The sequence below is a fragment of the Anopheles merus genome, chromosome 2L (genome assembly GCF_017562075.2).
Source record: "Anopheles merus strain MAF chromosome 2L, AmerM5.1, whole genome shotgun sequence".
Lineage (NCBI taxonomy): Eukaryota > Metazoa > Arthropoda > Insecta > Diptera > Culicidae > Anopheles > Anopheles merus.
The window spans coordinates 6,134,671-6,161,182 of record NC_054083.1 but is presented as its reverse complement, the minus strand read 5'-3'; the positions used below and the strand labels follow the sequence as shown (position 1 = coordinate 6,161,182).

General features: G+C 42.0%; 3 protein-coding genes across 7 annotated transcripts in view; 2 read left to right on the top strand and 1 right to left on the bottom strand.

Annotated features, from left to right (window-relative positions):
* The first annotated feature begins 1,294 nt into the window (after window positions 1–1,294).
* LOC121591747 (xaa-Pro dipeptidase) overlaps window positions 1,295–26,512 on the top strand; it is a 49,858-nt gene continuing 24,640 nt past the window's right edge. The window contains exons 1-2 of one of the 3 annotated variants that reach the window (XM_041912635.1): window positions 1,295–1,663; window positions 18,311–18,374. The gene's annotated coding sequence lies outside the window, so the exon portion shown is untranslated. Of the gene's footprint in view, window positions 1,664–16,621; window positions 16,703–18,310; window positions 18,375–26,512 lie in introns of those variants that run through there. The other 2 variants (XM_041912636.1, XM_041912637.1) reach the window with 2 other exon arrangements.
* On the bottom strand, window positions 1,659–2,872 carry LOC121591749 (bolA-like protein 3). Of its 3 annotated transcripts, XM_041912639.1 has the most exons (4): window positions 2,473–2,872; window positions 2,380–2,383; window positions 2,130–2,230; window positions 1,659–1,984 (listed from the first exon to the last, which is right to left on the bottom strand). In XM_041912639.1, the coding sequence occupies exons 1-4, from the start codon at window positions 2,515–2,517 to the stop codon at window positions 1,802–1,804; spliced, it is 333 nt and encodes a 110-aa protein (XP_041768573.1). In that variant the 5' UTR covers window positions 2,518–2,872; the 3' UTR covers window positions 1,659–1,801. The 3 variants fall into 3 exon arrangements, with proteins under 3 accessions (XP_041768573.1, XP_041768574.1, XP_041768576.1); XM_041912640.1 differs by lacking the exon at window positions 2,380–2,383 and having other exon boundaries at window positions 2,141–2,230; window positions 2,473–2,866; XM_041912642.1 differs by having other exon boundaries at window positions 2,141–2,230; window positions 2,380–2,864.
* LOC121591748 lies at window positions 21,224–25,618 on the top strand. Its single transcript, XM_041912638.1, has one exon. The coding sequence runs from the start codon at window positions 23,604–23,606 to the stop codon at window positions 23,994–23,996; it is 393 nt and encodes a 130-aa protein (XP_041768572.1). The 5' UTR covers window positions 21,224–23,603; the 3' UTR covers window positions 23,997–25,618.

The following is a 26,512-nucleotide window of genomic DNA, read 5'->3' as shown; positions in this document are numbered from 1 at the left end:
GTGTGTATTGTGCTTGTCAGTATTATTTATGATGTGTACTGTTATATTAGTGTTTTAATAAAGTACCTGATAAGCCAAAGACACAACAGATACTTACTTACTTATCCGGCACTACAACCGCTTTGCGGTCTTGGCCTGCCTCAGGAGTGTCCGAAACCGCTCACGGTCTCGCGCCTTCGTCTGCCAGTCCGTTATCCCGGCCTTAATGGCGGACGCCTCCACGCCATCTTGCCACCTCAATTTGGGCCTACCACGCCTCCTCTGTCCTTGTGGACGGCCTAAAAAGACTTTACGGGCTGGGTCGTCCGTTTCCATGCGTATAACATGGCCAGCCCACCGGAGCCTGGCGAGCTTTATACGCTGTACGACAGTGAGGTCGCCGTACATCTCGTATAGCTCGTCATTATAGCGGCTCCTCCATTGTCCTTCCACACATACGGGGCCAAGTATCCTTCTGAGCATCTTCCTCTCGAACGCGGCTAAGAGGGTTTCGTCAGATTTGGACAGTGTCCATGTCTCAGAGGCGTATGTGAGTACTGGTACTATATAGGTACTGTATAGTCCCAGCTTCGTCCGTCGCGACAGGTTCTTTGAGGTGAACTGATTTTTCAGGCTGTAGAATGACCGGTTGGCAGCCAGCATCCTTGCGCGCAACTCAGCTTCCATGCTGTTGTCGTTGCTGACCTTTGACCCAAGATAGGTGAATTGTGGGACGACTTCAAAAGTGCGTTCACCTATCTGCACGTCACGCCTACGTAGATTCTGATTATTTGTTGGTGGGCCCGCTGATGTTGCCACCATCAGTTTGGTCTTTGCCTCGTTTATCTCAGATAACAACAGATACTTGTTTAATTTTAATTTTACTGTTGTAATCTAGCAATCGTGTAATTGTCAAATATATATGTAGATCATAGTAGCCTTTGAGCGCATAACGGAATAGTTAGTTGTAATAAAATCTTCAGTAAGAACAGACGTCTTTATTTACCTTATCCAACTGGTTTGGCTTGGAAACTTCATCAAAACACCTCAACTGGATGCCAAAATGGGTAGCTTGTGGATGATTGATTCAACATGGGAAGCGTCGCTTGTTAGTAAATGTTTCGTGGCTCGACGGAATTGAACCTGGCTGAAAAAAGTATAATTCCAAACCATTTTAATGAACAACATTCAATTACGCTGCAAAATGTTCTTTTAATAAATTATCGTTTCTGTTGAGGTTATGAAATATGTATATTTTTTTAATAACGTCATCTCCATGTCCAATTGGCAGCCCTTGGTGAGGCTATGATAAACAAAAACGCAACTATCAGTTGTTTAGCTACGTATCCTTCTGTGCGCGCATATATTGCTCTGGAAACACACAGTTCAAACGCTGATAATCGTTGAGAGTCTCATGGTTGTGATAACTGATAACAGTCAGTGTTCGTGGTTAGCCATCACTATATAAGAGTGAACCATATCGCGCCCACTTATTTCCATAAAACAAGAAAAAGAACAACGCGTTAAACTGGTCGATCATAGCTACTGGTGTCTCCCAATCCTGAACAATCAGTCCTGTCTGCGTAAGCTCTCATCGACATCATTGCACCCACCAGCTTTGCACAATCGGCTTTCAATTGTTTGCTGCTTGACTGTGCGATAAGTGAATAATCTTTGCATAGAGGTACGTATTAGAACATTTTATTTTGGATTTTTTGTCTATGCAAGTGACGTTTTGCATCGTTGCTTCCGTAGAAGTATCATCATTATTTGATCTATAGCGCTCAGCTACAGCAAACGTTATCCAATTTCTGAGTAGCAATTATTCAGCTATCGATGTGTGTATCCGCAGGCCATGCATATCCTTAATTTCCGATTTGAGAGTTTCCGTGATCAACCGGTGTTGCTTAACAGTCGACAAACCTTTAAATTCTTTACTTTCGACGTATATTTCGTACATCGATCCACATCCTCCGGAAATGTCGCTAACGACGATGTTCTTTGCCTGCAATCCAGAAGAAAACGCAATTTGAGTGTCATTATTGTGTATTGTGCTCAGTGAGTGATAGTGTAATCTTGAGGGACGATCGATCAACGACCCTTTTCTCGATAGCCGCCTAGGGCTGCACTATTGTTTGATTGTCACATACATTATCCCTACCTGAGGGAACTTTGCTTCGAGTGTTTTTCTCAAAGTTGCTTCGGAATTTTTCATCAGCTGTGAGTTTCCTGACCACACACGGCTGAGTATCTGAAAAAAAAACAAAACAAAACAACGAACAGTTAAAAACTTTTACTCCATCAATTCAACAATTTTCACCAAACAACTCGTCGTGTAGTGCTGCCGAGTCTTTCTTAACCAAATTTATTTTTGGGAGTGAGCTGTGATGTTCTTCTTACAGAACTGAAAGTGATAGTGATTTTTCGTATAGCATGCTGCATTTTAGGTGTAGCAATTCAACTTCCGATTTTCCTTCTCTTTTTTTTACTCACAGATATGTAGCGACTGCCGTAGTTTCGAGCCAAATATCCACTCATGATTTCCAGCTAACAAGATTAGGCCTACTTCTTTTTATTTAATAGTTTTTGTTAAACCACAAACACTTTCTGGATTGTTAGCCTAGTGCAAATGTGCAGATTGCTTTGATAACAACCAGTTATGAAACCAACACCGGATGGACTGTCACGGTCAGGAGGATATTTTAGACTGTCTTTCCGATCTATCAAGGAAAGATTTTTTGTTTTGTTTTGCTCGGCCCCAAACTTTGCCAACAATGATAAACTTTTGAAGATTGTGTTTAGTTTGTGTGTAGCAGCAATGATAAAAACATATTGTTTTGGTATGTTTTGCTCTTTACGGCACCGGTATGTTCGAGACATTAGTTTGACATTTTTTTTTCTCTCTTCACGGAGGGCTGAAATCGTTGGATTGATTTGACAACTAAAGTTACAATTTTTAACTGTTTCTCGGATTTAGAAACTATCACAGTTTGAAAGCGAATGGAATGCATTAAAGTCATAAATACTTTTCATGAATTTTAAGATATACCCTTTTAAGGCCATATTTTAAATTATTGCATAACAATAACCTATAGCGGCAATAGCGTTGAATCCACATGCGGTTTATTCAGCAAATCATCCCTTCATGCATCAACTCAAAATCATCAAAATGAGATGTCAGTAAATAGTTATACATTATAACAAAGTAAATATGACAAATATTACAAAATTGTGCAGGCGGTATACATTGGATTCAACATTAGCGCCACTTCTTCCTTCGGGGAATACTGTGGACGCAAAAGGGAAATTCACTGTAAAGTAATTTATAATTTAGCCACAAGATAGCACTGTACGCCAAATGTAATCTTCATCGATTATTTATTTATTTATATTCTCAACAGATGGCGCTAGCTTGTTCGATTTATTCCTCTCGACAGATGGCACTAGTTTTTGTGTGAATGGGTAATTCGCCTTGCCGATAGCACAATGGTAGCCACCCTGAATTTTGTTCAATATTTCAAACTCATTTAAACTGCGTCAAGGTTTTTATTTTCTACAAAATGTGTACCCACTATTTTAGAACACAATCGTTTGCTTCATGTAATCAAACACGTTCTCTTTTTTATTTCGCGTAAAAACGGTCGAGCTGTATCACAAAAACATGTTTTTTTTCTCTCCGCATCTGCCTTAGCATGAAAAAAAAAAACACATTATCACGTTGTGCATTCTTTGTATTCATAAACAAGAATCTTAATGATTAATCTTGCCTCATGAGCATAACCGATAGTAACCTTGAATATTTCTAAGTTCAAACCCCCCATTCATAAAACTAAATAGGCGGTGCCCTCCTCTTCCATTTACACAGTCGTCTCCCCGCTTCCTCATTTTCTTGCTGGTTAATCATCTCTTCTTTCCTTACGCTCTTCCTATCTCTCAACATCGGTTCTTCGTCGGTCCAAGTCATTTGTTTCTATGAAACTTATGCCTTATGTTTGTGAACTCTGGCTACAGAATTTAAAGCATCAGCACCTTTGGGCGAACTATGCTTTCCTTATGTTTTTATGGTCCCACAAGACTGTTGCTCGCGAGATTTATTCAACATTTCCTTACCTATGGAATATCGTCTGCCATTGGTAGTAAGAAATTAATATTGTATGAAAATTATTTATCAAATATTAAATATATTTAATACAATCAATCACATTGTACCCGGACCGACCGTCTCATCAACGATTGTAGACGTTTTATTTATTATATATTGAATGTTGGACTAATTTTACATTTCTCGCAACAAAGCTATTATTGTAGAATAACATACACGTTACACGTAATTTTCGAAAGTTTAATGATGTCAGCTGCTTACCCTTCGCGCGGTTGTATACGTTCAAAGGTAAACAACGCAAAGGAGAATCGTGAAGCATTTCATCATGGAAAGATCTACCAAAAGGAGCGGTCCCGCGTACCAACGGAAAGTTCCATTACACTTGAGTTTGAAAGCCGAAGCATTGAGCCTATGGCAAACAATTTTAAGGTTTCTTTTCGACAGAATTCATGTGCTGTTCGGGCTGCGGGCCGTTTGGCTTCACTCATTTTTTCACAAGTTCTTTTCGTCTCGCATATCAAATGCCGAGAGAAACTTGTTCGTGCATGTTTCCCGTGAAGAAGAAACCAACCGGAAAGCAGGGAAAGAGAAGCAAACATCACTTTCTTAAGCGAGAGAATTCCACGAAGTCTACAGCTTCTCTGCATGTGTGAACGAACGCCAGACACATGAACGAGAATGCTGAAGTAAAAGATACGTTTGGCTGGGTTGTTGTAACCAAGTGTCCCTAACCGTCTTTGCTTTGCTACTATCCATCCGTTATTTTTGGGTTTGTTTTGTTCCATTAGCGCACCACAACACATGGAATGGTCAACCTAGTGGTTGTATTGAAAGTTCGGTACGTTACACATTCATATCGCGTGAAAATGGGACTTAATATGAAGTGCACAAATAACAAGAAATTATTACAATTCGCGATGCTGAATGCCTCTACAATTAGTATGCCAATCTATACGCAGAACAGTCACGTTTACACTATATAAATTAACAAGATTGTAAAATCAACCTCAACGGAAATTCGAAAAAAACTTGCCAGACATTGCATTATTTCTGGGCGGAACGTAGCATGACGGCGTCATTCACCTTCCACGCATCGTAAACCTCGACCGTCGTAATGAAACGGACTGAGACTAACTCTTAATTAGCGGTGTACCGATACGGAAAGAACCAACCCAAAGTGCGTATAGATCGGCGGTTAGGTTCTAAATTATGCTACACTACTAACTAACCCTAAAGTAGGAAAGGAGCAAACTTTGGACTGAAATTAAATGATTAGCAAGAAGAATCTGCAGCGTATAACTAATATTTACAGTTTTTTAAATGGCTGTCATATTGTATACAACGTCTACAATAAGTTACCTTTTCAAATAGCACAAACTTTTGTTGTCTAAATGCATTGGAGTGTTGGTGACGACTTGTATAACATAGGTGTCCTATGTGAGATAGTTTTGAATTCAACTGGAAAGTCACCTGTAAACGTTACAGACGCTCGATAATTAACGACGATCCCCATAGGATCCCCGTGAGGTCTAATTTCTTTTACTTACCCAGCTTATTATTTCTCGATTTTGCACAAACACCACACGATTGTGCCTTGTCGATTCCGCTACATTCCGCTCGTCTTTGCTGCGGGGTGTACATGCATCTCTTCATCTTTCTCTCTTTACAGACGAAAGTTCCACCAACCAAAACAAACACAGCACAAGATCGCACGAAAAGACACGGTATTCGATCGTCGAGTCGAGACCTTCTTCTTGGTCGTATTGCTCAATTGCCATCCCTTTCTACCACGCCATCTTCGATGCGTGTCTGCTTTGGCGTTGGCCTTGTACGGCTGGCTGGGCTGGTTGGTGGAGGGTGCAAAGTTGGCCCCCAGCGGGTTTGAAGAAGCTTTTCCCTCGACGTCGTTACCGGCAGCCGGCTTTGTTATTATTTTTCTTCCGTTCTGTTTTTACACGCCACTTCTCCACACTGTTGTGCATTGGCCTGGCCGCCTCGGAAGGCAAAGACGCTCAAAACGAAGAAGGCTGGAAGAAGCAAATGGCAAGCGTACACACATCACGTATACACTGCCTGGAGTGTTGCTGTCGTTGTTTTTTTTTGTGTCTATCAGTCCTAGAAGGCGATGGAAACCATAAAAAATGCGAACCGCAGTGTATGATGATGGAATGGTCTGATCGCAGACGGCTCTGCCCACGGCGTAATGAATGGGAACAGTGATCGGCGAATGTATTTTTGTAGGATTTGGGGGAGCGGGAAGGTGGAGGGGGGGGGGAAAGAGGGTGGCTGGGTGGCGTTACTGCCAGCGTGATTATGAGTTCAAGTAAATGAGCTCAATATAGAAATAGGTACACCATTTGATGGATTTTCTGTCTGTTTGCAACCACTGATTGTGCTTGTGTTATCATAAAATATTTTATTTGCTCACGTTTAAATATATTTTTTAGTATGTTAGTGCTTTCTGCAAACAAATGGCCCCAAAAATGGCTGTAGCCTCGTGTTGACCGCATAACGAAGCAGTTCCATAATGTTGACTCACATACAGGAGAGGGTTGAGCGCTTGGTTGGGTTGTGTTATTTTTACTCATTCGGTATGGGCATGGGCACCTGTAACCCTTTTTCCTTCATCTCGTACCATCACGTTTCACATTCTCGATCCTTTCGTTTCCTTTCCTTTTTCCTTTGTGAGCACTTTTTATTTACCGCGTGTGCTGGAAACGGCAAGCTGCAAACCGAGCCACGATCGTTCGATCGTCTGGCCTCGATCGTTTGCCTTGTTTGGATGTTTCCTTTCCTTTCCTTTCCGTTCATTTTTCACTGTATCGTGTGGTTGTATTATTTTTCTCCTCTTCAAAAGCCGGTTTCTTTGTTGTGTTGCTTCGTTGCTTCGGAGTTGCCGCCGGTCTGTGATCCTTCCTCGTCCCATTTGGCTGCAGCAGTGGGGTGGTCTCTCAGGCGCCCCTTTTTTTTGAGGCGAGTTCCTTTTCGTTCCCTCTCCAAACGGTGCCGATTTGCCAGGTAAATTGGTGTTTTTAGTTTTGCGATACTCTTTGACTCTCTCGCGCAAATGTGTTTTGAAACACACAAGGGCAGCTAAAACCTTTTTCGCTTGCATGTGCCATACGCACACAAACATACATTTCCAGACACTGTGGAATGATGAAATTCCCGCGCAAAGTTTGTTTACAGCCACACACGCACACACACACACACACACACACACACACGCGCACGTAGACGTCGTTCTTTCGTTCAAAGGAAAGTCAGATATATCTGGTTAATGTGTTGCATCATCGTCACGGTTAAATTTACTTGCCCAGTTTCAAATTTGCGTACGTGCAGAAAAAGTCGTATTTCGAATAAAAACGAAAAAATATGTATATTTTTGTACATTTCCATTAACGATAAACGGGGGAAAGAATATATAGAATAACTTCGATATAGAATAGAATAATATAGAATAATATAATAGAATAACTAATATAGAATAGAATAACTTGAACTTCGAAGAATATTGAACTTCGGTATAAACTATAAATTGCACAATAATAATATAACTATATGGGGATAAGGGCAATAAGGGAACGCGGAGGTAGAAACACATTTCTTATTGTTGCAGGTTTAGTTAACTGTATTTTAAACCCTATAGCTCAGTATTAATTTGAATAAATTCATTTGATTACTCGTGATCTCAACGTAAATTTGCCACCTATTACCTGGGATCATACAATTTTTTTCCGATGCCGAAAAAAAAGGATTCATGCGTTGGAATTCATCAGACAGATTCGGCAAGGTGTAATAACCGCTGTCAAGGTTAGCGTTGTAAGCGGAAGCGAAATCTACCTCCAGAATGTCTGGCGGTACCTGCGAGGCGTTAGAAGCTGGGGCTTGGGTGCAAATACCGACAGTCTGAAATGGAGTCATCGATCCAAAGTCATCTCATACACGGTGTGATGGCTTTTGAGTGAGCGCGTTACCTTTGTGCTTTGGAATGCACGGGCCATGTGATTGGCGCTAGCAAAACGATTGTATAAACATTCCCACAACCGTTTAACGAACAAATCGGAAATGATAGAAGAGGAAATAATTACTATTTTCATTGAAAACATAACATAAAATAATGCCCAGACTAGTTGTTGAACCGCAGGTGAACGGATCTCAAATGTATATCGCATTACATTTGATCAAAAAAGGCCCTTTCTAGCCACTCTTTATCAGCGCAGATTTTTTTTTATTTTTGGGTTTGTGTGTGTGTGTGCATGAGGTGAGGGTTTGGTCGTAAAATTTGTATTCTTTCACTATTTCTACGCTCCCCTTTGTTATGATTCGGCGATGAACGAAAACAAACACCGGCAACGTGGTGTGATGTACGGTAAAGGCGTACATTTCAAAACCACGCGCACCGATTTACTACGCGTTTCGGTTCGGAAGTGGAAAGAAAAAAAAACGCCTACGGCTACGCCGCGGTTCAGCAAACAAGAATGAACTCAGCATGTGAAGATCCTCACCGGCTTCGGCAACGATCGAGAAGCCATTGTACCTTAGAACAGATTAACCTTGAGAAAGCCGGTATGCTGCTGAATCATACGGCTTGCACGCGCACGGACACGCCTGCGCCCACACACACACACACACACACACACAAGCACCTCTCGCGCTAAAGCATAAACTGGATATTCTGTTTTCAGAAAAAGAAAAGAATTAAAAAGAATGTGGGAAACTATCCACCGGCTAGCGCACAACGTTTTCGTGGCGACAGGTGTGTTTTGGGTGGGATGTTGAAGCAAAGCGAACATCTTATCGGATCTACCATGGAAAACGAACAACCGATAGAACGCACAGGTGTTTTTATGACTGTACCTGACCCGCTAAAATGACTGATACTGGTAGAGCAACTAAAGTTTAGATGAAATATTTTGAGAGCTATATTCCATCCTGTTTGTACACAATTTCGGCTTTACTTCCATACGACGGTGGGCTTGCACAAATCCAAATTTTAACGTTACAATGTGTACAGTATGACGCAAACTTGCATAACTGAAAGAATGAGATAAACATGCAGATTGATTCGAGTTTTAATTCATCCATTATTTACATACAGGGTAAAACTAGTGATGGTAATCGCACGATCGCTAATCATTGTTTGATCGCCTCAGATCTCTCTCTCTCTCACACACACACACACACACACACACACACACACACACACCACACACACACACACACACACACACACACACACACACACACACACACACACACACACACACACACACACACACACACACACACACACACACACACACACACACACACCCTTTTGCAATCTCTAAAAAAAGTAAGAAAACAAACGACGACACACTACCGTGTTGACGTTGTCTAGTGTGTACGATTGAATTAGCAAGAATGTCGCAGCGCACGTGGAGGTTCAATGAACGAGTGGCAGCCAAACGGTTTAGCGGGATGTGATGAATAAAGCATGAAAACACACATGCACACTCGACGAGGCACACGTCAACACACGCGAGGTATGAAATGAAAACAAAATCTCACTGGTCGCGCTAGGAAACGGGCCCGCTTGCTGTGATGTCGTTGGTCTCATGGAAAGCAAATGCGCAGCAAAATAGTGAACTCTGGACAGCGATTCTTTTAGAGGCGCAGCTTAGTCACTTTCTTCTCGTTTAAAAAAAAATTCTGATGGTAGGTCCATTACAGACACAATCCTTACAATCATTACAGATCATTTTGTGGATGTTTGTGGTTTCCCTCAGGTGTAAACCATGGTTTAGCTAGCTTTTCTGTAACTTTCTGTTTTATTTAACAGAAAGCTCCGCTTTTATAACATTTATAGAAAGGGAAGTTTTCATGAAACGCGTTATATTTTTAACTGGTACGGTTATAAACGATTGTGCAAAGCAAGTTTTTGAACCAAATTTATTTTTTGTTTGGCATGAATTTGCTTTTGAGTGTTGCCAAAGCTACTTACCTTTAACATATGGGGACACGGTCAATTCGGGGTTTGAACCCATGACGGGCATGTTGTTAAGTCGCACTGCACCACCAAACCGGGCCAGCCGTTTCAATCTATACTTACTAAAATTCAAATTTTGTTTACAAAAATGTTTTCATCAATCGCATATGTGTGAGTAACGACTGTTTATCCATTCTTGGGGTCCAATGAACTCAACAGATAAGATTCAAGAACTCCTTTAGATATCTCTAACGATTCAAAAGTAAAAAAAAATAAAAATAATCTTTTTTCAAATCTCCCTATACAAAACGAAGTAAGAGGTGACGCTCACGTTACGCTCACGTAACGCTCATAGGTGACGCTTGCTCACTATAGGATCTTCCTGAACGAAAAAGTTACTCACTATAGAACGGTTTTGCTAACCAACTATGGGTGCTTGGATGATTTTTATTTCTTTGCGGTGTTTCCATTCTCCGAGACAACAAGCAATGGTAGAGTGATTGAATCATTGATATATTCAGATCAAAAGACATCATTGTTTTCTTCTACACACGTGTTGAAAGTGTATCAATAATTATCAAATTATTCCCAGTGATTCTAAATAATTCTGTGGTGGAGATTCTACCTCGCTCCATCCGTTTTATCATGCGTAGTAGTGTTTTTGTGTAGTTCAAAACGTTTAAATAAAAATACTTGCTTCGAACTATCATGTACTTGCTTCCTGTACCATCATTCAAATGTAGTCAAATGCTTGCTTGAAAGGATTGCCAAATCGTACGCTATGAACGTTAAACAATTGCAATTTTTCATTGTACATTAACCCAAAAATGCTGGGTACCATGCAAAATAGTGAAACCATCGGAGCTGCATAACTAGGACTAAGTGAACAACTTTAAAACATGCATATAACGGGTTTATATTTCCCATGGATCGGGTCTCCATACGCAGATTGTTGGATAAGGCTCAGTACGAGTTGTGTTAAACATTTGGAAAAAAAAATTGAATAATTGAATTTTAATATTTTGTAGCGGGTTCACGGAGTTTAGTCGTTCGGCTGTGTCGTTACCAGAAGAACCTAACCTAGCTATAATAATTCCCAATTATTATGGGATCAAGGTTGCTACAATTTATTCATCCATTGAAAGTATATCTTGCGGGAAAAACAATTGTATGGTTCAGCAGTGGAATTACAACTGAACTGCACTGTCAAACTGAAATGAACAGCAACTCCTATTGGGAAAAGTAATGGGATAATAATATACACGGAATAAGGACATTCCTGGGTCAGGGGTTCTTTTTTATATGAGCACATGATGAAGCTACAAAGTTAAATGAAGTTAGTTTAATTGTTTTTATTAGCATTTAGCACTCCTGACTATCCCCGGTTGCTTGGTACACAAATAGTCTTGCAGAAGATGGGGCACGGGTCAATAATAAGCCGTGACAGTGAGCCCTGTGGATGGAAGACTCGGACCCATATGTCATATGAACATGTCATGGCATTTAATAGTAGCTATTCCATAAGTTCAGAATGACTAAATTAAATTTTCGTATGTCCTATATGGTATATGGTTGTGAAAATGGTCAATGATAGCGGAATAGTCAAACATCTTCTTCTTTGCCACAACAACCGTTGTCGGCCAAGGCCTGCCTGCGCCACACCGGGGCTTGGTTTTTAGTGACTTTTTGATAAACCATAGCAGGATTTTAGTCAGTCATACTGGAAGTTGAACCCATGATTGACATGTTATTAAGTCGTTCGAGTTGACGACTGTACCACGAGTCCAGCCGATAGTCAAACATAGTGAAAAAGAAAGTGGACCACGATTGCTAATGTAATGGAACAACTAACATTTGTAAATAAGACAAAAATATGGAAGGACTATGAACCGGGATCACAATAGGATGGAAGCCTGTACCAAGATAGCAACACGATCATAACAAAATATCAGTAAATAGACATCAAGAGAGAGCAGGAATGCTTACCTACATGTTTGAATGAAAACATTTAAATGTGCCTTGCAGTTAGTATACACGTCTTAGGTTCTGTTGATTAAACATGCAACCAGGCCAAATTAACTAGTCAGAAACAAAGTAAACTTGCTCGAAGTTATTGTTGATTGATTAGATTAGACTTAATTAGAACCATCAAAATATCATATTTGAGAATACCTAAGTGACGAAATATATCATAACTGTAGTAGTCGATATATTCTACATCTATTCATGTACACGAGTAATTTAATAATAATGATAATGATAATCACCAAAAACAAATAATATTTATTCATTTATTTTATGCACAACCGCTTACTCTAACAAAAGTATTATTTATCCGTTCTGGTATATTTATTTTACTGCCGTAACAGGACTTGTTTGTTTTGCAGTTTGGTTTTCTGTTATTTTCATTGGTGAACACAGCAGAGTAACAAACGGGAGCCAAACGCTTCAAACGCTCTTTTCGATGAAAATTTATGCCGAATAATATCATCGCCCCAAGCTACTGCTGCTTCATGTGTAGGGGAACCTGGGGCAAAATGGTCACCTGCATTATTGGAAAATTAACACGGTCATGATGACTTCTAATGATTGAAAAGTATCAAATACGATATTCAAAGCCCACCATGAACGTTTCATAACAAAAGATTCCAAATTAAGTTAACAGTTTAGCAAATAAAATATTTGCTCTAAGCGATGTAAATTTCACCGTTTCAAAAATAAGCTTTCGTAAGAATTTAACATACAATTAGAGCAACAAAATGTGTATCCAGGTACACGATATTTATCTATGATTTACGTGAAAAAATTACCATTTAAATTTGATGTAAAACTTTTAAAGGTAAAGTTTGTAAAATGTTTCACTTGGTGAAAAATGGTCGGTATGTCTTGACAAGAGCAACATGATGAGGCCATGGTATAAGCTAAGGTCGCAACAATACACAGGCTTTAGATAAATAAATCTTTGTTGTATGCATACTATATCGACGATAAAAATTACTGACCACACGTGAATTATTGAAATAGTCCAGCATTTGACTAAATTATTCAACAAAACACTTAAATACTAAACTTAAATTTCTACTCTCACAATTCTACCGCGATGCAAGAGCTTAAAACAAAGCTTGAAGTTCAATGTTGTGGTCCATTTTGCCCCTTTGTTTTGATGTGTTATGACACTTTGTGTAAGACGATTTTGCCCCATAGCAATACCATTTTACCCCACACAATACATTTTCACGACTGTTGACTGTTGACATGATCACGACTGTTAATTTTTAAAATCCATTTTAAACGTATATATTTGTTATTAATGCGTCATCTTATGACTTCTTTCATGAAGAAGACGTTGAAGTATGGATTGGTGTCAAAATAACAGTGGAAAGTGGTTTAACCAATAAGATACAGACCAAAATCCTTAACCGGTCCATTTTGCCCCGCATTCCTTTATTGCAAGTAGCTTCGAACCTACCGGAACAGGAACCATCGAATGTGTTGGCTTCAATGGGTTCAGGAGAGTGTGATGCCGGTTCCAACTCATGGAGGCAGGCGAGTACATAGGGGAAAGCGGGGCAAAATGGGGCAAAAGCAGTTTACTGAAAATTCCTTTGAATATGCCACAAAAGTCCATTTTTCTTCCATTATTGTATGCCTCCACCCTTTATCTATGGATTAAAATTGCCAAATAGAATGAAAACAACTTAAAATCATGAAAACAGTGTAAAATATAAGTTGATGTTTTACGAGAAGCTATTTTGACACGCGGGGTAAAATGGGCATATGTAAACAAACTGTGAAACGTCAAAACACTGGAGCAATATGGGCCACAACTACTGCGCTTAGGTAATGGTCTATGCTTTTGCGCACGTTTCGTGAAATGTATTTTCGTTCTATCTTTTGTTTTGCTGTTTAGGAAAGCCCTTAAAATTCTTCCATAACTATGTTATCAAAATTAAAACAGTTTTTACACGTTTAAATCTACAAAATCGAATCTTTTGAAGCTGTGCGTGTTATCATTATTGAGGCGACAAATACAACACCATAGCCTCACCAAGCGCCGTATTTCAAAAGCATCTGCCCATTTTGCCCCAAACGTAACTGCCCATTTTGCCCCACGTGAAGCATTTTTGTATTTTTTGTTACATTAGTAAAAATACGCATTCAATCGCCTTGCTTTCTTGAGACAAATTGTAAAGAAATGTCATATCTTTAAAAACATATCATGTAAAACTTCAACGCATCCCTGTGACACTGGTTTAAGCTTATTTTCAAAGTGGCAAAAATTACATCAATATGCTACTAAACCTCATTTTGCATTTTTCTTGGTTATTTGTTGTGTAAGGGCTATGAAACTTACATGGTGTTCATAGAACACTCTAATGAATACATTTTGAGCATGGGAAAGTATATTTGTAGTCAAATAATGCTTAACAAGAGGGTGCCCATTTTGACCCACATGCCCATTTTGCCCCGCTATCCCCTAAGTCATCATACGAGTTGTGGAATAATTGTTACAACGACGGGACGGGATCGATTCCGATAGAGTACGGACCCCGGACCTCGATACGGACGGGGTCGGATTCGTATGAGATCCACCACTAATATTTACACTTCACGATGCTTGCCGGTGAAACTACTACATGTACAGTCAAACAGCAGTTGAAAAGCTAAGGGCGAGGAGGAATGATGGGAGAGGAAACGCGCCAAGAACGTTGACTTTCGTTCAGTATGTTTTGGCACATTTTTGCCTTTCCTTTTTTGTTTCCTTAATTTTGCTTTGGTCAATGTTTGCCGTCATGATGTTGCCGATGGATGGACGTGGTTAGGTAAGTTCGTTGAGCCCAAATCGGCGCGCTAAAGTTAACATTGTTTATATTTTATTGCACACATTTGCGATACTGCTGTGTGCTGATCATTTCACACATTGGCTAACAAACACCACTGCGAACTGTATTACTAACCAAAGGCCAAAGGCTTCAAGCTAATCCTGTTCGTAGCCACGCAAAGATTAACTGATATCACACTAAGCATTGTTGACATCCGTATCATTCATACTGCAACGCAGTAGAGCAATGTTGCAGCAATACAGCTGAATGCTTCTGTTTAGTTTGACACATCCAACGAACGCTCCGTTTTTCTGGTGCAAACAACAGAAGGTTTGTAATTGAAGGGCTGTAAAGATACTGGCTGTATTAGCCCTTGAAGTACAATGTGTAATGTAGCTCTGTTACATTTTTGCTCGAGTGCTTAGGCCCACAGTGGGAGCTGCACTTTCTTGCAACGGCGTGATAACACAAGTGCTGCAGTGTGTCGCTGGTTATTTAGTGGCTTTTTCAAAGATTTCATTACGAAGCTGCATCTTCTTCATTGTTCGACAAGCGTTAAACCATTGTTGGCTTCCATTGTGCACTTCATTCATGCACCTTCTCACCTGCGAACGTTGACTGGTGTGCAGCAATGCATGCTGCACTGCTGCTCGTGAACCAACAAATGCATTCACTCGTTAGCAAAACGTCAGCGAACTCTTGCCTTCGGTTATTCATTCAGCAAAATGCTTCCACTTTTTTCCCACCGAAACACGATTGTGCCATGCGCATAAGATTCATGCACACGACCACCACCACCACCCTGCTGCACCCACGACTCACTCAAATAACACCCAGCTTAACGTAGCATTTATTTTTTCTCTCTTCTGCGTGGGATTCCCTTACCCAAACACTTCGCCCACACTTACTCACACACACACACACACACACACACTATGGGCGGACACGAATGGGGTTATGGTGCATTCCATTGCATCGAATTGCAATATCACCCCACAGCATATCTCTCTCTCTCTCTCTCTCGCTCTCTCTCTCTCTCTCTCTCTCTCTCTCTCTCTCTCTCTTTCTCTCTCTGTTTTATAAACATCATTTTGCTCCATTTAGACGAGAATAAACGCAGTTGTTGTTTCTTTCCTTACATTTACCGACTACAGCAGATGGAACATATTGTTATACTGTACTGGTCTATGCTTCATAGATTAGTCTAACTTTTCCTATCAGTAGACCGCTTGTGGGCAGTCGGCCACATGTTGACAACAAGCTGTGTACATTCAGCAAGTGTGCCAGGTGGATCTATTTTCGTAACGCAAAAGCACACATGCATATGCACATAAAATGTTTCCTTTTTAAAGCCGTGATGCGCGTTGTACCGGCTTCAAGCATGAAATTATGGTGTTCTTTAAAAAAACACAAATCATTTGTTAAAGTCTCTGCATTCGTTACCCTTTGTACGTGGGCGCTACCCCGTAATGGCCGTAACAGATGGCTTGACTGTTGGTGTACAAGGATGCAGTAAAGTCGCAACCATCGTCGGATTACTCACTGGTGCTTCGTGACTGACCGCGTGCACCGTCCATGTGACGACCCGCCTGATGTGGCCCCACCGGGCGTCCGGCGGGGCTGGCTCGCTGTACCATGGAACGACCACATCGTGTACCAACACATCGTCAATGCAATTTCAATGCTCACACACAGAGAGGGTAGATGCGCACCTCTCGGATGCGCTCCAATCGGGGCCATGGACAGTTGCAATAGTGCTGTGTACGCGCAAGGGAAGTGTGGTGTGGGAACTGTGTTGGGTGTTGGGAGCAAGCTGAAAACCGATCGGTTTGTTTACTATGTACACTTTTTTTACTGTGCTCTCGGCGACACTCGTTTGGCGCTGCCAGCATGTACCCTTAGGGAGCGAGGGGGGAGGGGTGTGGGATGGCGTGGGGAGTGTTTTTGTTGTTGTGTAGTGTGTGGCTGAGAGCACGATAGTATTGGTATGGGTGGGTGTGGGTGAGGGGCTTGCAACAACACTGTTGTGTGTGTTGTGCCATGTTGGACTTTGCCATTCGCTAGCGATAGTATTTCATGTGGCCTTATCACTTATCTCTCTATGGTCTGGGGTTGTTACAACGCAGGATTGTAACGGCGTCAAGATACACACATACACGCGCCTACATATAATGTTTCCACTAATAACCTGCAAGAATATAGCTTGTTTTCTGTTTTGTACAACGACCGGCTGTTTCTGTCACATCGTTACTGATCTTAAAATTCCCCACGATCTAAGAAGTGTCGTGAATCTGATAGTTTAGGGGAGTGTGTGTGTCCTTTCGGTAAATGCAGCTGACGTGATGGATTCCCACTGGAAATTCCCCAATTGATCAGTTTCGCTTACACAGCGGGTCGTTCGAATTGAAAATGTAACGATTTGCTAAATATAGGATTTGTTTGCTTTCTCATTTTAACACTTGTGCAATCGATCGTGTGTGTGTGTGTGTGTGTGTTTTGTTGTTGTTGTTGATTGGCACGATTGGAAATGTATCATATGAATGTTTAAAAATGATTTATCTGCAAAATGATGCAAACAGCAAGGAATATATTATCGCTAATATCGATAATTTTAGGCTAACTGTCAATAATATTTGAAACACCACCTCAGGCACTCCCCATTGCGCATTGATTGTGAACGTTTGAATGAATGTTTTATGAAACCAAGCGCCGTTTCGGTGGAACTTATACCATGCTCCGCCCAATTCCACGATGGCTTTCGGAGAAAATATTAAACGATTTTCCAACGATAAGCTCTTGGGACTTATCACAGTTGTTTACCAAAGCTGGAGCTGGCAACCTTGGAGCGTTTTTTTACCACTCTGTTCATGAATGACGATGTTGTTCGGAGTGTTGTTGTGATGATTTTGAGTTACAAGAAAAAAAAAAAAGAATTGTTGTATCATATGCGCGCCCTCCCTTCAAAGCTGGAGTTATTCGAGCAATGGAAGTTGTTTTCGTACCCAGTACGGAGAAAAGTGTATCAGATGTTGATAAAACTGGCATTCCCTCGAACAATCGATCGCTTGCACCCGACTTATCTACCAACACAAGCTGTGCTGTATGTGTGAGAGCCACGTATTTACTAAAGCACGTTTTGTTTACCATTGCGTTTCTGTTTTTTTTTGCGTTTTATTTGTCGTTCCGAAATTTTGCTGCGAATCATTTTCGTTTTTGGTATTAGTTTGCAAAAATCGAACGGTTGGATTGATTGGGGTGTTCGTTCGTGAAATGCTAGTTTATGTAATCAACTATTTTTTTTAAATCATCATGCTGTGAATTTCGAATTCGCAACATTTTACAGCAACATTTCACTGCACTTCTTCTCATTGATGTACCGATTTATGTTAAATTGTGAATTTATTGTAATGTATGTTGTCATTGAATTGTTTTCAGAAAGCAGATTTCAACTGGTTTGCAAGCGGTTTGCAGACGCATAATATCGTGAATCATATTTCATGTAAGTAAAGAGACATCACAACATAATTTGCACTCGTATTTGAACGCAAACCGATACCACAGAGAGTCGTGCTGGAGCTCATTGCGTTTGCCTTTTGATGCATTGAAATAACACTGTCGAATGTATATGTTGCCTCTTAAAATGTTTATTATGTATGTAATTGATATTATTATTTTGTGTTAACCAGAAACAAAGAAAAAAATTCAATCCACTACGATAGATTATATCTTACAGACTTGTTGGTGGCTGGTCTGGGGTTGTAGGACACCCTCGATGGTATTCCTACAGCAAGGGAGGGAAAAACGTGCTAAGAGAACACAAAAAAAACCCTTACATACTATATACCAAACTCTCGCCATATCGCCAGCACTTTCTCCCTGCTGGAGAGAACGCAAAGATGGTCGTTAAAGGAAAGTTAAACCCAAACCATGCTCAAATGTCCCGGGACACAAACAAACTCCGTCTCGCTTTATCGTGTACGAATAAAGTGCGATAAGGCTTCAACAAAGTTGATGCTCTACGGTGCAGAATACCGGGCACCCGGGCGGCCTGTGGCACGCGGTACTATTGCGCAGAGATGATAGCGTCCCCGGTCGTACGTTGGTCGTACATTATGTACAGCACCGATGGTAACCTTGAACGGATCCTTGTATCCTTTCGACTGTTGGTTCCATTTGGGGGAGGCGGGCATCCGTTTTATGTCGCACGCCACGCGTTGTGCTATTTTTATTTGTTGTTTGTGCTAAACAACATGGAACGAGCGAGTGCGGTTCTACCTCCGATGGCAAGGGCACTTTATACAGACGCCAACGAACTGAACCACCGAATCGGTTTTGCACCGATATCCTTTTTGGCGTCGTTCGGATGTGCTAAAACCAGCACCGAAGAACGAAATTGTTTGTTACAACACGCTGTTGTAACAGACCAATTTTACTTTCGTTTGGTTAGTGAGTTTTGATTGCATTGGTGGTGTTTTTAAGACTAAGGGGAAAAGCCCCACCATCCGTAGGTGCAAATTCAGAGAAGAATGCCCTTTGCCCCGGGCCTGCAGTCAGCTTCCATTTGATGCTTGTTATTTACGTTACAGCTTTTTTATATAAACCTTTTGAATGAGCAGAAAACAGCTAGTGGCCGTGTACAAAAAACATATTTTGTCTTGCAAAAACATCCCTTGAGCAAAATGGAAAGCAGTTGGCAAAAGAATATAAGATTGGCTTGCTTAACGGTTAACTATTCTCCTTATTTCCTCACTGGTTTTAGTTGTTGTTTGCGATTTGATAAGGATTATGACTGTGAGTCGATTGTATTTTGCAACAGTGTCTGCTTCCCTCCGTACTTCGGACGACATTTGCGCTATGATGATTCACTTCCGCTCACTATGCCCGTAGACGTAGATGTGTTGTGTTGGAAGTGAGCAATGAATAATTCCGCTGATGAATCTGTTACGAACGAGCCACGGAAAGCGGGCGTAGGCACACAAAACAACAAGCAAAGGCGTTTTATGCACCTCTCTCGAAGAAGTGTCTTTTTCCCAGTCCTCTTTCCGTTGGGGTGTTTGCCTTGGTGTGGAGCAGGCGGTGTATTTTTTAATTCATTTCATTACACTGCGTCTTGTGGGGTGAGGAGAGCGGCTCGGTTTTATGGACGTACGCAGAGTCCAGCGCTACCACCACCTCCAACACCAACAACAACAACACCTGGTGCGCTCGGAGAGAGGGTTTGAGGGTGATGTTTTGATCGCGACAAAACAAAAACAATCACCCCGTCTGCTGCGTTGCTTGGCAGGCGCCATTTTGTGCACTAACACTACGAAATCGAGGTCATGTTTACAACGGCGCAGAGGTGGTGGTGGGTTTGTACCCGGCTTAGGGCATTCACTGAAAAGGGATGAAAGCCAAACCAAGCCGCCTGCTGAAAGTGTGAAAGCGATGCAAGACATTTCCTGTTTGAACAACGTAGCTGAGAGAAAGAAAACGCGCGAAAGAAAACATCCAACGGCTGTGGCAGGAAAGGCAGCAACTACAGTGTGTACTAACGCAAGGCACACGCGTATAGTGTAGGGTTTACATGTACAAAAAGACAGTATTTTAGTGCTGAAAGCGTTTCTACGTTTCTTGTAAAACATTTTGCAGCGAAACTCAACGAACGTAACTGCGCGTAAGCTGGTTCAACTAGGTGTACCTGTGTACATGTGGTGGTGAAGCCGTTGCTAGCGGTTTATTTACATTATTCCGTATTAGAACGAGTGAAATGGACAATCGGCATATTGCAATCGTAGTAAGCGAGATGGAACAAAGGGTGGGTAAAAAACGGAAACAGAATGGAATGCCAAGTAAAGCTGGTGTGGCGGGGGACCGTTTTTTCAAGGAAGTGTAAAGTGGGCAGCTGAAAAGAGAGACGAGTGATTTGCTCTCATTTCTGCTCATAATGATCAAACACATTGGATCTCACCCATACACACACATCCGTGAAGAAAAGGCGTGTATTGGGCTTTTGATACCAATTTTTCAAATTGGTTGCATCGAATATGGAATGTTTCGATTGCAATTTATTATTTTTTTCTATTCCTCGATAGGGCAAGAATTTGCGAAAGCAGTAGTTTTACCGGGTAGAATTTCTTGCAAACACCTCCGCAAATATGTCCGCAACGTACGTGTATGAGAGAAGTTCAAACACAAACGCGCAGACGCAGCCTCACATCACCACCGCACACAAAAACACATCACACAGCAGCTCTTCATACTGTTTTGGTGTATGCTTTCCACACACGCACACATAAAGGTTTTACTCGAAAGTTCGAAAACACGGTCGTTGTTTACGTTTCATATGTGTGTTGTACTTGTCGGTGCGGCGGTATGAATGGTCAACTCTACCCGACTTTTCAGAATTGCAAATCTAAAGAAAGAATTCTAAAGAAATGGCTTGAAATCGCAGGAATAAGGCAGTACGTACGGAATAATTGATTAATAAGCACCATACGACCATTCCTTCTTTTCCTAGCAGCCAAATCATTGCGATATGGTTGTGTAACGTCTTTTCCCAGCGCTCGTATGAGTAGGGTGAGATGGTGTGCGTGTAGCATGGTGTCGACGCGCTCTGGCTGGTTTGCTGAGGTAAACACGAAACCAAGCCGCGGTGGTTCGTTCCGTTCATTCGATCTAGCACGTCCGAGTCGATAGCATCTAACCGGGTCGCTATTCGCTCCTGTACATAAGAAAAAGTATCTCACAGCAAGGAGTGTAAAAGAGATAGAGCAACGCTGCTGTGTATCGCGCAAGAACGAGATAGTGAGTGTTGACAAAGGGATAGTAAACGCTCTGAGAAAGGAAACGGCACCGACCCGCGTACCGTGTACCTACTCCGTAGTGCTAACAACATTCAGCGGCGATAGAAAGGGATTTCCTCTTCCTTTGCGGACCTTGTTTATCTTTGTTATTGCTGTTGTTTTTCGCTGCGGATCGATTCAGTGCGTCTGAAACACAGTCGTAGAGCAGTCAGTAACCGAGAGTGTGTGCTTGTGTGTGTGTGTGTGTGTATATATATATAAGAAAGGGGTCGTTTTTTCTTGCATTGTGGGTTCGTACATCCCCTGCTCCATCGTGAATGACGTCGGAGGTCAAGCTCTGTTTGTGTGCTCTGTTTTGAGAAGTTAGAGCCCACACATTTCGGGTAACGGCCCGACAGTGAAAACAGTGTATATCTTGCCAGAGCGCGACCGTGTTGGTTGTGTTAGTGTGGATTAGATTCAGAGTACGCCCGTTCAAAACGAGCACAAGAAAAAGCATTACCGAAAGTGCTGCAGTGCGATAGTGCTATTCACATACTTGCTCTGCTTTAGCGGGTAGTTCACTATTAATCGCAACTTCGTGTAAAACACTGGACGTGATTCACCTGCAAAAAAGAGCAAAGTGTAAAGCGAAACCGAATAGTAACACAAAAACACATCACACAGCAGCTCTTCATACTGTTTTGGTGTATGCTTCCCACGTACGCCAGCAGTGCAGACAAGAAATAGTGAAACTACGGGCAGTCTACGTTGCCAGTGCACTACCACTACCACAGGCAGCTCTCGCCAGGTGCGCAGAAAGAAGGTAGCAACTGCAGATTGTGTTCGAGTTGCCAGTCCAGGGCGTGTGTGTACGTTCCGATTGCGCTTGCTTCAGGAAGAAACGAGAAAGGAGGCGACGCGCAGTGTGCCGAGCAAAAGAAAATAAAACATCATTTTCAACCGCAGTTGCCAAGACGTTGCTGTGCTGTATCGAGGAAACGGAACCAAGTTCACACCTCCGACAGAAACATACGTCCCGCGGAGCTGTGGAGAAATTTTTCCCTCGCCTACTCTGTAACAAAAGCAAGGAAAACATCCATAGGAAATTGAAAAGTCGTTCGTGTGCTTTATCCTTGTCTTTTTTGTTGCAGCACCCATTTGATACGCACTGTTGCGTGTAGTATATCAAACAAACAAACAAACAAAAAACTCCGGGGAGAACCGTTGCACTGCTTCAACGGAGGAAAAAAATACAGCCGCACACGAAGTTAGCATAGCTAGTAGCCGCCGTAAGCAATCAATGAAAACGCATAGCGTACTGTTATCATAAGCTCAATTCAAGCCAGGCAGTGCCAGTGCTGTGAGTGAAAGAGCACGAAGTGGAACGAATCGTCGAGTGCATTTAACGTATCTAGAACCGGAAAACTCTTCGTCAAGAGTTACAGTAAAAAGAGCACCACATTCACACAAACATCCAGAACGAGCTTGCCAGGAGTGCGGTCTACAATTGAAAACAAACTAGTCGAAATAAAAAGCTGGTTGGTTTAGTTTCTGTGTGTGTGTGTGTGTGTTGGCACGTGTCAGTGTGTTTGTGGATTGGTTAATCCGCTTTGAGGATTGCATCAGCTAAAACAACGGACGGAATTTGCAGAAATTAGAGTGTGCCGAGTGTGTTGCTGATGGTTACGTTGTATTGCGTTTAACGTTTGCGGCAGAACCAACAGTGTGCGTACGTGTGTGTGTGTATGTGAGTGCGCAAGCGTGAGTGTATTGGCAAATATTTCATCGGTCGTGAATCTATTATTATTATTGCTGCAACCATCGCTCAACCGACAGAAAAGGGCGACAGCGATTTCGGTCGCGTCCAGAGCAACTGCACCACCATCACCAGTGTTTGTGAGTTAACACTGTCGCGAAGTAGTGATCCTGATAGCGGCAGTAGCAGCGAAGGCATCGTCACAATGCCGAGCAAGCAGACGAATGACGTGCTGGCGGTGGAAGAGCTGGTACACGAAATCCGCGAAAACCTGCGCCTGAAAGCGAAACCTGCACACCAGGCGACGCGAAGCTCCCGGCCCTCGCCCTACCACATACCCTGCCGGTCCTGGTCGGAGCCTGTGTGCGGCAGCGGCACGGAGAAGGCGAAGGCGGCGAACAAGGCGAAGACGAAAGGCGAAGAGACGATAGACGATCCGTACGAGTTTCTGCAAACCCTGCTGAAAAACAACAATCTCGTGAAAGAAGCCGTCCGCCGGTTGCAGCATGGCCTCTCGCCAAAGCAACGATACTTCTACGAGAGCGACGAGGAATCGTCCCGATCGCCAATCGTTGTCATGTGTCAGCTAGAATCCTAAGTAGCAGTTATATGTATATGCAAAACAAGCACCTACACTGAAAGGGCGTCGTCCATTACGGAATGTTGTGGAACGGAGGATGGATATAACATAATTAAAATCATAATACTAGACATAGACGCAATAGCAATTAAATTGTTACACGTAACTTTGTATTAATCCACTCTTAATTTGACACTTATAGGGCAGCCATCATTCTGGCTCGTCTAGCCAGGGGTGAACGATTGAATTTTTTTTTTCTTTTTTCTTTTGGGAGTAGCATAGATCCATCTTTGTGCAAATGTCTTTATCAGTAATTGTTTACTTCGGAACAATCCACTGCTATTTGTTTGGGCTTCACATGTTTGCTCTACTTTGATAATGTTTTCTCATTACCCCCCTCCCACGCCTTACTTCTGCACATAATATCTGTACTGCCAAACAAGCCCTTATTATGTTTCTCTCAAAGCAGATGTAATTAATGGTATCGACCAAGATGCTCTTACTACCATCGCTGCTCTCCTAAAGCATGCTGTTCTATCGGGGGCGAATGCCGGATGGATTCACCTAGAAAAACCTTAAAGGGCGAATGTGTGCGCATGCGCTTTGAAACAAAATCAGGCTCAGTTTTTGATTTCCCTCTCTTTTGCAATGGGAACCACAATGGTTACAGCAAAAGTCCTGCAGTATTCCAATTTGATCACAATTTATGTGGCTTATATATTTACACAATGTTCAATTATGATTTGAAATTCATCTTCGTCTTCTTTCTAAAACAAAACCTATGGTACCATCGACCATTCACTGCCTGTCGTGCAGTGAATATTCCATTTACCCTTGCTTAGAAGCAACGCAAAGCATGTGTCCGTAAGTTGATAACCATTTCAGACGATTTTGTTTTTTGCACATGTACATTGCCCGAGCAAACGGTAGTTGTCCGTATTCGGAAGTGCATGTTGTAGACGCGTTATGCCATTTTGTGTAACTTAATCTCATTTTTGCATACGGCGCTTTCCAATGAAAAATTTGCAGAAATTAGAGTGTGCCGAGTGTGTTGCTGATGGTTACGTTGTATTGCATTTAACGTTTGCGGCAGAACCAACAGTGTGCGTACACCTTTTATTCCACAGCGCAAATGGCACGGTACTGCTTCTCCAAACAATGCTGATGCGTTGAGCTCCTTAAAAAGGTGCGACAGCGCCAAGCTATCATAAAGAGTCGAGTAACATTTGAATGTGTAGGCTCGGAAAATCGATAGACTAGAGGTGCTTGATTCGGTTGAAACGCCTGGGACATGTCTGAGGCTTGGCAGTGGGAAGTACACAAATATTGGGGGACCACGAGTCTGCATGATGCAATATGCGGTTATCGGCCACCGGGCCAAAGTGCTACAGCTCTTCATACGAAAGCGTTGGCACGTTAAAAGTGGACGTAGTTTTTTTTTTTTTTTGGTTGCCTTTGTCCCACAACGTGCGTGTGGCGCGATACGTGTTATCTCGCCCTTTTTGCTTCTCTCCTTCTCACTGTGAGTATATCGCAGGGCTTTTCACGTATAGAATAGGAGTGAGTAACTCCTGTTAATGATAACAAAAAAATGGCAATAAAAACTTTGCCGATGGCGGGACGACGAGACTACGTCGGCATTAAAAAAAAAGCTAGATTGGCTAGATGTACCAAGGGGCCAGAAACCGCACCGTATGGACGAGAAGGAGAGCGCAACCTAGTACTAGGAGCTGCTCGCTGTTCCAAAATGGCCGACGTTTATGTTTATAAATAGTCGACAGTTGGTGTGCGCCACCTAGTATGCCCTGGATTTCTCTGGGAAGGGAAAGAGAGTAACATTATTATGTACGAGTGTAGAGTGAGAATAGGCGTATGTGTGCATACGTATGTGTGTGTGTGTGTGTGTGTGTGTGTGTGTGTGTGTGTGTGTGTGTGTGTGTGTGTGTGTGTGTGTGTGTGTGTGTGTGTGTGTGTGTGTGTGTGTGTGTGTGTGTGTGTGTGTGTGTGTGTGTGTGTGTGTGTGTGTGTGAGTGTGAGTGTGTGTGTGTGTGTGAGTGTGTGTGTGTGTGTGTGTGTGTGTGTGTGGTGTGTGTGTGTGTGTGTGGTGTGTGGTGTGTGTGTGTGTGGTGTGTGTGTGTGTGTGTGTGTGTGTGTGTGTGTGTGTGTGTGTGTGTATGTGTGTGTGCATACAATGAAAATAAAGTTGAACTCGTGGAGAGGTAATTGTTTGGGTGCCGTCCCCGCACGCACCATGGCGCAAAGGGTGTCGCTTGCTCTCCTGTGTTAGCAAGTTGTTCGCCTTTCCGTTCTGCGAAAAATATAATGTTTGGAGTCCCTGAAATGTATAATCGATTCCAATTGTTGTTTCACGTACTGCCGCCGTTTAAATCTAGCTGTTTCCAGAATGGATGTGTTGGAGCGAACTTGACTTTCCGACAATCCGCCATCTTTTTATGCATCAATGGATGAATGAATGGAAATGATTGCATTGAATCTCGATTATTTGTAATCAAATTTAAAAAATAGCTCCGGTG